Raw genomic sequence first — 10,115 nt, forward strand, 5'->3', positions numbered from 1 at the left:
CCGGCGTCCACCCTCCACGTCTCCTCCCCTTCTGGTTTCCAGCTCCTTCGACAGAGTTTGGTTTGAACTTTCGAACCCGCCAATCATCGCCCTCGGTGCGGCCCAGGGCGGGGTTCTGTGCCCGCCCTCCCCACGCGTGGCCCGGGCCAGGGCATATAAGTCCTCTCCTGGAGGCGGAGCTCACACTTCTTCTCCCCCGGACTCCTAGGTAGTCTGCTAGTGGGAGCTTCTCGTCAGTCACCCTCTCTCGGGCTCGGTTTTCGCGGACCACTTCAAGGACTAAATATGGTGAGTGTGACGGTGGAGCGGCGACGGGGATCGTCTGAAGGGACCGCGGGGGCTGCGGGCTGCCCGGGGTGGGGGGTGCCGGTGCCTGCGACAGCCCCCGACGGCCGCCCCCGGGTAGATCGGCTTCTGGTGGCCAGGGGGGGAAAGCCTAGTCCACCAGGCTGCTATCGCTTTGGTCTGGAAGGCTGGTCCCGGGTACCTCCCTCCTGGTGGTCCTGGGAGAACATGCCGTCTGGGCCGCCCGCCGCCCCTGGAGGCAGGGAGCTTTCACATCGACCGCAAGGGACTGGAGAAACTAAAGGGGCTCCTTTCTCTCAAATGACGTCGCCTTCCCAGCCGGGGTACCCCAGAGGACCTCGTGCGCTCCGGACGGGCTGAGCAAACACTTCCGGGCACCGTCTCCACGCCCTGTGACTCCCTGCTGAGTCACCTGTGGCCAGACCCGGGACCTTCCTAGCTGTGCACCTGGAAAGGCCAGCTCCTCCGTAGGAGGGGATAATTAACCGTCAAATAATTCCCTAATCCAGCCTATTTCTAGCGTTAGTTCAGTGGCATATTAAGTTAATTTAAACGCGTCCCTAAAAAATTTTTATTAAGCTAGAGTAAACTGTTACCAACAAAATAAATTTTGTTTGTATTTTGGTTTTTGAGACATGTCTCATCTAGCTCATGCTGGCCTTTAAATCACTGTGTGGCCAAGGATGACCTTCAATCCAGGATTCTCCTGTCTCCAACACCCAAGTGCTGGGATTACTCATCTGGCTCAACAATATATTAGTCAGTTCTCCAGAAACAGGGTGGTGGTGGCACTTGCCTTTAATCCCAGCACTTGGGAAGCAGAGGCAGGTGGAGTTTGAGGCCAGCCTGGTCTACAGAGTGAGTTCCAGGACAGCTAGGGCTACACAGAGAAACCATGTCGTGGGGTGAAAAAAAGAGAAAAAAAAAAAACGGGAACTCAGGATGAGGGTGGGCAGCCTTTGGGCTCTGGAGGCAGAGGCAGGTGGGTCTCTTGAGTTAAGTTCAGCCAAGGCTACACAATGAGACCCTGTCTCTCAAACAAAACTACCAGGAACTGAGTCCAGTTTGGAGGAGGGTGGCTAGTTTCTGTAACACTTGGGCTTGGGGGAAGAGGGGGCTGAGGCAGGGGGATTGTTCATGAGTTTGGGTCATCTCAGGCTCCCTATCGAGTTCCAGGCTAGTGTGGGCTACAGAGTGACTAATCTTGGAAAAAGGAGCCTTCCTGCTAAATAAGTTTAATTATCTGGAAGAGCATTTGCCTAGCCTGGAAGCCACTCAGTTAATCTTCATTCATGTCTCAGAAGAGAAGGGAACAAAATCATATACATCTTTAGCTGTCAATAAAAATTTAAAAGAAAACCCTATACCAGCATTGTTTTTGAAGGGTGTAGTTTCACAGTCCAAGATGATGACTCCATTAACCACCTTTTGACCTAGCTCCTTCCCACATGCTTCTCATAAAACTATTAAGATCAGTTGGTAGTGACACAAACCTTTAATCCTAGCACTCAGGAGGCAGAGGCAGGCAGATCTGAATTCAAGGCTATCCTGGTCTACAGAGTGAGTTCCAGGACAGCCAGAGAAACCCATCTCAAACAAAACAAAACAAAAAAAAAAACATAAAAACAAAATCTTGTCAAGGTCTCCACCATTTCAGGTGCAGCTGTTCTAAGATCATCCCAGGGCTGATGAAAATTAAAAGTGATTTTTGAAGGACTGTGGAAGGTTTGTGGGGTGGGGTGTTCCTCATGTGGCCCAGGCCACCTCTCCGAGTATAGTGGAGGATGACCTTGAACTGTTGATTTCCAACCCTAGGACTGGAATTAGAGGCCTGTACCACCACGTCTAGGTTACTCAGAGCTAGGATAGAGCACAGAACTTCACACATGCTAGGCAAGACCTCTCCCAACTGAGCTACATTCCCAGGCCCAAAAGCTGGGGATGGACCAGGCAGTGGTGGGGCTCGCCTTTAATCCCAGCACAGAGGTAGGCAAGTGGATCTTTGTGAGTTCGAGGCCAGCCTGGGCTACAGAGTGAGTTCCAGGGAAGGCTCCAAAGCTGCACAGAGAAACCCTGTCTCAAACCCCACCCCACCCCCCCCAAAAAATGGTGAGTTTTTGTTTCACTCACTTGTGTGGGTGTGAGTTTTGGATGGTCGGTATACTTGTGAGGGCAGGAGTGGGCAGCTTTCCTCCCTTGGAGGCTCCCTGGTAAACCCCTTACCAAAAGAGCCGACTCCTCCCACACCCCCACAAACTGTTGCAAGTATTTGCCTTTCAATTGTATTCTGAAAGGGAGATTCAGTGAGTAACTGTAACAGTAGTTAGGAAAGTATGTAACCACTGCAGTGAAGGCTTCTGACCAAGCAGAACCAAAAGGATACAATCCGGAAACGCCCGAGGCTCACCTGTTAGGCAAGCGCTGAAGTGAACAGCTTTTCTAAAGACAGACTGTTTACCAGTTGAGGCTGGACTAGACTTGGTGACTTCGTTTGCTGCCTTTTCCTATCCCAAATGGCCCTTGACTTTGCCATTTTAGCTCCCAGGAGACAGGTTGTTTTTTTAAAGATTTTAACTTCTTGTTTTTTTTTTTTTTTTTTTTTTGGTTTTTCGAGACAGGGTTTCTCTGTGTAGCTTTGCGCCTTTCCTGGAACTCACTTGGTAGTCCAGGCTGGCCTCGAACTCACAGAGATCCGCCTGGCTCTGCCTCCCGAGTGCTGGGATTAAAGCCGTGCGCCACCACCGCCCGGCTATTGTTTGTTTTTGAGACAGGGTTTCTCCGTGCGTAGCTCTGGCTGATTAGATCTCACTCTGTAGACCAGGCTGGTCTCAAACTCAGATCCACATGCCTCTGCAGGGATTAAGAGTGTGTGCCACCACCGCCCGGCAGATTTTTAAAGCTTGGGAAAGTTGGTTCCTTGTTCCATTAAGTAGGTCCCAGCAATTGAACTCATCCAGCTTGGCAGAAATTGACCTTGACTCCTCCAAGCTATCTTGGCAGCTCAAAGAGGCAGTATAAACCGTTCGGGGGACCAAAAGGCTGCCGGACCTCAGACACTGTTTTCTAGGCCTCCGTGTGGTTCTCTCTAGCTTCAGGGCACTGGAGGTTCTAAAGTCCAGGTGAAGGTCACTGGAACAAGAGCTGCACCTCCCCCACAGTGCTCAAGGCTGGACTGACTGGTCAGAATCCTTGAGTGTTATATGGGGAACACAAAGAGGAAGGGACTTGACAGGTCAAAGGTTGTGAGCAATGTCTTGTTTCATTATCCTGGGCTGTGAAACTGTGCCTGTGAGAACCTGGGTGTGAATCGAGTTTCCTACTATGGAGCTGACACGCTGGTACTCCACATGCTTGCTTTTTTTTGTTTAGTTTGGAACTCCAACTCTTAGACTAGTACAGCCCATGTCCAGGATGGTCCTTCTCTTCCACCTCGGTCAGACCTTCCTGGAAATGCCCTCATAGAAATACCTGGAGGAGGGGCTGGAAAGATGGCTCAGAGGTTAAGAGCGCTGACTGCTCTTCCCGAGGTCCTGAGTTCAATTCCTGGCAACCACATGGTGGCTCACAATTATCTATAATAGGATCTGATGCCCTCTTCTGGCATGTAGGCATACCTACTCATACTATTTATTACTCATATCTATTTATGTACTCATACCTAAAAGAGTACATAAATAAAAATAAATATTAAAAAAAAAAAAAAGAGCCGGGCGGTGGTGGCGCACGCCTTTAATCCCAGCACTCGGGAGGCAGAGCCAGGTGGATCTCTGTGAGTTCAAGGCCAACCTGGTCTACAAAGTGAGTTCCAGGAAAGGCGCAAAGCTACACAGAGAAACCCTGTCTCGAAAAACCAAAAAAAAAAAAAAAAAAAAAGAAAAATACCTGGGGGAGCCTGGTGGTGGTGGCGGCACACGCTTTCAACCCCAACACTTGGGAGGCAGAGGCAGGCAGATCCCTGTGAGTTCACAAGGCCAGCCTGGTCTACAGAGTGAGTTCCAGAACAGCCAGGGATACACAGTGAAACCCTGTCTAAAAACAAAAGGAAAAAAAAATACCCAGAGAAACCGGGTGGTGGTAGTTCATGATCCACAGAGCAAGTTCCAGGACGGCCAAAGCTACACAGAAACCGTGTCTTGAAAATAAGTAAATAAACAAACAAATAAATAAAAACAAAAGCATGAAAGTCTCTACTACTTGGGGAAAATAGTAGGAAGAGTGGGAACCTTTTTATGTCAAATTTGAAGGTTTTCTGCCAGATTCAAAGTACTCCTCTCACACTGAGTTATGATCATTGGTTCCCCTTAAACCTGTGGGTCCAGGGTCTGCCCTCCTAGGCCTCCTTTAACTAATGGAATATGGGTTTGGTAACTTCAGAATTACTGTGCTCAGCAAGGAAAGGAAAACAAGTCCCCCCCCCCCCCCCCCCCCCCCCGCTGTTAAATTCTTGTGATTACTTTCCCACAGTGCCAGAAATGTACAATATAATCTACTGGGAACAACTACCAATTTCTCCTCCCTCTCCCCGTTTCTGAAATAATTGCGGTAAAGTTTTTGGAGCCGGCCTCTAGCCTTTACAATCCTTTCCTCCCACCAGATGGGAGGGAATGACGGTGAAGGAAGAATGTTCCTACCGATTAGAGTCCTCCCTGGGTGGAAAGGCTGCCTCTGACCACACTTTAGCATACAGCTGACTGCTTATCGAGCGTTTTCCCTGTGAGTCATGGGGCTGGTCTAAGCTGGTTTTAAAGGAGAGAGAGAGAGGAAGTTTTGTCTCCTACAGACCTGGATTAAAGAAGTACTGCAGTGAGCTCAGGAGAGACACAGTTCAATGTGACTCAGCCCTGGAAGGAAGGAGTCTGCCTCAAGTTCAAGAACTCGCCAGCCTGCTTCAGGGGATTCTGGGGGATTCTGGCCTAATCTCTTCTGCCTCTAAAGTAGTAGAAAACTGACCCTGAACTACAGGGGATACAGTCAGTGGAGGGGCCTGGCCTTGCCTAGTAGGTCATTAGCATTATGCCTTCCTGAGAGTGTTTTCCCTTGAGTTAGAGCTTTTGGTTATGAGATGTAGTTCTAGGCCGGAGTAACCTCTGAGGAGTGATTGTCTTTGACGGTTTGTCATTTAGATGTGAGCCTTCCCCTAATTCCTCACTTGTCCTGTCTCGACACTTTCTTTCCCCTTTCCACAGCGTGAGTGCATCTCCATCCACGTTGGCCAGGCTGGTGTCCAGATCGGCAATGCCTGCTGGGAACTCTACTGCCTGGAACATGGCATCCAGCCTGATGGCCAGATGCCAAGTGACAAGACCATTGGGGGAGGAGATGACTCCTTCAACACCTTCTTCAGTGAGACCGGCGCTGGCAAGCATGTGCCCAGGGCCGTGTTCGTAGACCTGGAACCCACGGTTATAGGTAAGTGGACCCGGAGCTTCCTTGAGGCATCCTGTCCTGGTCACAGACTCAGTCTCTCTTCAGACACCGAACAGTGAGTGAGCATGTGCGGATTGTTGGTGGATGGCTGACCGCTTCTCCTTTTCCAGATGAAGTTCGCACTGGGACCTACCGCCAGCTCTTCCACCCTGAGCAGCTCATCACAGGCAAGGAAGATGCTGCCAATAACTATGCCCGGGGCCACTACACCATTGGCAAGGAGATCATTGACCTTGTCTTGGACCGAATCCGAAAGCTGGTAAGTGCAGTGGGTTATCGGGGAGAAGGTTCTATGTACTGTGTTTTACCAAGATTTTGGGTATTATGCTCATTCAGTAAAGACACTCACTTGTCCAGGTGAGAACCAGCAAGCTTTCACCATCATATCCCGCTCCCCATGAAGACTATGTTAAGCCTCTTGTTTCAAGCTCAGACATTCACACACCTCTTTAGGTCCTCTTAGTCACACTGAGTGGGTGGCTGACGCCTGCGTGTGACTAATTGACAAAACTCATTTGGAAATCTGGACAGGCATTTCACAATAATAATGTAAGATCATAGCTGTGGCTACAGCTCAATCACAGAGCAGTCACCTGGCGGTTACAGGGCCCCGGTTTCAGTCCTCAGCACAGAAGAAACAAGGTTTCAGGGACCGAGAAGCCCATGTGACACCATTTAGAAACGGCCTGCAGGGGCCTGAGAGATGGAGAGATGGCGTAGCAGTTAAGCAGTGACTTTGCTTGTCCAGAGGACCTAGGTTTGATTCCCAGCACCTACACGGTGCCTCACAGCCTCTAACTCCTGTTGTGGGGGATCTGATGCCCTCTTCTGGCCTCTATGGGCACCCCACTCACACACACACCCCTGCTGGCAGAACAGCACACACACAGAGTAAAATTAACGAGCCCACAGAAGAGTCTCCAACAAAGCTTGAGGTGGAGTTGGGAGAGTCTTTATTGGGGAAGCAGGTATGTCCTTTGAAGTTCCAAGATCAGAAATCCCAGGAAAGTAATTCCCTAGCTCCGGAAAGTAATTCGGCTCCGGCTGAACATAACTGAGCAGCTCCAGCCCTGTCGGGAAAGTTGGTAATTGTGTGTTCTAATCAGATGACCAGTCTGACTACCCTTTGTGAGGCTTGTAAGTGATTAACAGAAAATGAAGCGGGTGGCCAGCTGAGCTGGAGTGGCTTGCTGGGAAAATCACATTATGCCAAGTCTAGCCACTACAACTGGTCTCTTCTAAAAAGCAACGGCTTTCCTCACAGCTTCATGCTTTTCTCGACTTCCCATTGGAATCGGGTTAATTGTTCCAAGGCAAATGAAGTTTCAGCTACACTCACTGACTTGGATACAGGGGACCTGCCTTGAGGGCTGCAGAACCCTAAAAAGAGCCATTCGCCATTCTGAGATGATGACTGCTAGAAGAATTGCATTTGACCTTGGTGTCGGGGTCTACAGGCTACATGATGGATGTGATGGATAGGGGTCTGCCTAATCTGATCCTTTTGTATGTAATTAGAGTGTGGACTCATTAAGATGAGTGAACTGAAGGATCAGTAAAAAAATGTCCGCCAGTTTAGGAGTTTCAACGGAATACGTTATCTGAAAGGTCACAGTTTGGGGGAGGGAGGGGGCCCTGTAGTGGAGTGCTGTACACGGTTCCATTTCTAGGACTGTAGAAAGGTACAGAGGGCACATTTGCCTTGCCCTTCTGTAACAATTTACTAGTCAGAGTTGACCAGTCAATGGAGCTGGGAGCCCCGGTGACCTCTGGTGACCTCCGATGACCCCTGGTGACCCCCCCATGACCTGAGGTCTAGTGCAATGCTGATAGATAAGGGAATCGTCTTGCCCAGAATGAATAGGGACCCCCCCCCCCCACTGAGTGCTTATTATTCCAAGTACTCATTTAATAGCAACCTGAGCTAGGTGACTACTCTCATTTTAATGAGTGAGATAGAGAAATTAATTTGTCTCACATGAGGAGGTGGACCCACCCACCCCCAGCCTGACACTAACCTGGGCAGTGAAACTTGGCCATCCTGTCTTCCAGCTTAGATGTTTCAGACAGATTTGGCAACACATGAGGTCTGAATTCGGCGCTCTGGTAACTCCGGCTGATAAGAAGGTGCCCTTGTGGCCTGACCCGCAGCGAGGTCACCAGAGCCCGCCTTCCCAGCAACAAAGCCTGTGCTATGTGTCCGTTCAGCTCTAATGTCCTAATGGTCGTGGAAGTGGACTTGAGGACTCTGGAATTCCAGTGTTATCAGTTCTTAAACTCATGAACACCCCCTCCCTGCTTTCACAAAATGTGTCTCAACATTGAAATGAACTTTCTTTTACAGGCTGACCAGTGCACAGGTCTTCAGGGCTTCTTGGTTTTCCACAGCTTTGGCGGGGGAACTGGCTCTGGGTTCACCTCCCTGCTGATGGAGAGGCTCTCTGTTGATTACGGAAAGAAGTCCAAGCTGGAGTTCTCCATCTACCCAGCCCCTCAGGTTTCCACTGCTGTGGTTGAGCCCTACAATTCCATCCTCACCACCCACACCACCCTGGAGCACTCTGATTGTGCCTTCATGGTGGACAACGAGGCCATCTATGACATCTGTCGTAGAAACCTCGACATTGAGCGCCCAACCTACACTAACCTTAACCGCCTTATTAGCCAGATTGTGTCTTCCATCACTGCTTCCCTCAGATTTGATGGGGCCCTGAATGTTGACCTGACAGAATTCCAGACCAACCTGGTGCCCTACCCTCGCATCCACTTCCCTCTGGCCACCTATGCCCCTGTCATTTCTGCTGAGAAAGCCTACCACGAGCAGCTGACAGTAGCAGAGATCACCAATGCCTGCTTTGAGCCAGCCAACCAGATGGTGAAATGCGACCCTCGCCATGGTAAATACATGGCTTGCTGCCTGCTGTACCGTGGCGATGTGGTTCCCAAAGATGTCAATGCTGCCATTGCCACCATCAAGACCAAGCGTACCATCCAGTTTGTGGACTGGTGCCCCACTGGCTTCAAGGTTGGCATTAATTACCAGCCTCCCACTGTGGTACCTGGTGGAGACCTGGCCAAGGTCCAGAGGGCTGTGTGCATGCTGAGCAACACCACAGCCATCGCTGAGGCCTGGGCTCGCCTAGATCACAAGTTTGATCTGATGTATGCCAAGCGTGCCTTTGTGCACTGGTATGTGGGTGAGGGCATGGAGGAGGGGGAGTTCTCTGAGGCCCGTGAGGACATGGCTGCCCTGGAGAAGGACTATGAGGAGGTTGGCGCCGACAGTGCTGAAGGGGATGATGAGGGCGAAGAATATTAGCCCTGTGCTGCGGTTTTGCTTGTCGTCTGTCTGTCTCTGTGTGTGACTGTCAGTCCTAAGCTATCAATAAAGGTGTTTTAGTGGGAAACTGGCCCGTGTGGTCCACAGCCTCTTCCTCCTCCCCCTTGAGATGGCATCTTGCTCGATAGTCCAAGCTGGCTTCCTGACCCTGCCTCCGTGAATATTGTCCTGAGGACATCACAGCTGTCCCTGATGGAATCAGATTCATGACCCATTTAGTGGGTCCAATTGAGGCCAATGATTAGTTGGCCATTTTCAGGTACCTACTAGTGTTCGGTGCCTACCAGTTTGTTTCATTGAGACATAAATCTGATTTAAAACAATTTGGACTTCAGGCCACAGGTCCGGAGTCTCTGCCACTTGAACTCAAGGGCAGTTGTAGTATCCACGTGCAGAATGTTTAACTTTGGAGTGGGGCTGCGTTTTACTAGTCACTAGAGGACTTGTTAGGGTTTTTTTTGGGGGGGGGCAGGTAAGGGCTGTCAAGATGGTTTCTCTGCCTCCTGAGTGCTGGGATTAAAGGCATGTGCCAGCAGGGCGGTGGTGGCGCACGCCTTTAATCCCAGCACTCGGGAGGCAGAGCCAGGCAGATCTCTGTGAGTTCGAGGCCAGCCTGGACTACCAAGTGAGTCCCAGGAAAGGCGCAAAGCTACACAGAGAAACCCTGTCTCGAAAAACAAAACAAAAAAAAATATAAAGGCATGTGCCACAGTGTCCAACTTTTTTTTCTTCTCGACTTGTTAGGTTTCTATTCCATGTGCCAGAACCTATGAGGAATATAAATGTACTAAGTATAATTGCTGGTTGGGGAGGGCAGATTTGAAGAGTCGTAATTTGAACCCTCTAACCAAGCCCCTGTAGCAAGCAGCGTTGAGAGCAAAATGTTTTACTAGAGGCCCAGTGGTGGCGGCACACGCCTTTAATCCCATCACCCAGCAGATAGAGGTAGCAGAGGGGTCTGAGTTAGAGGCCAAACAGCATTCCAATATTGCCGAGACTACAGAAACCCTGTCTTAGAAAAGAAAGTGAGGTTACTAGAGAC

The 10,115-nt window shown here is 50.1% G+C and overlaps 1 protein-coding gene across 1 annotated transcript; it reads left to right on the plus strand.

Annotated features, from left to right (window-relative positions):
* The first annotated feature begins 271 nt into the window (after positions 1-271).
* On the plus strand, positions 272-9,143 carry LOC128117064 (tubulin alpha-1C chain). The gene is made up of 4 exons (XM_052748887.1): positions 272-288; positions 5,493-5,715; positions 5,844-5,992; positions 8,078-9,143. The coding sequence occupies exons 1-4, from the start codon at positions 286-288 to the stop codon at positions 9,050-9,052; spliced, it is 1,350 nt and encodes a 449-aa protein (XP_052604847.1). The 5' UTR covers positions 272-285; the 3' UTR covers positions 9,053-9,143.
* The last annotated feature ends 972 nt before the right edge of the window (positions 9,144-10,115 follow it).

The sequence above is a fragment of the Peromyscus californicus genome, unplaced genomic scaffold (genome assembly GCF_007827085.1).
Source record: "Peromyscus californicus insignis strain IS unplaced genomic scaffold, ASM782708v3 Scaffold_20__1_contigs__length_68692818, whole genome shotgun sequence".
NCBI classification, from domain to species: Eukaryota; Metazoa; Chordata; class Mammalia; order Rodentia; family Cricetidae; genus Peromyscus; species Peromyscus californicus.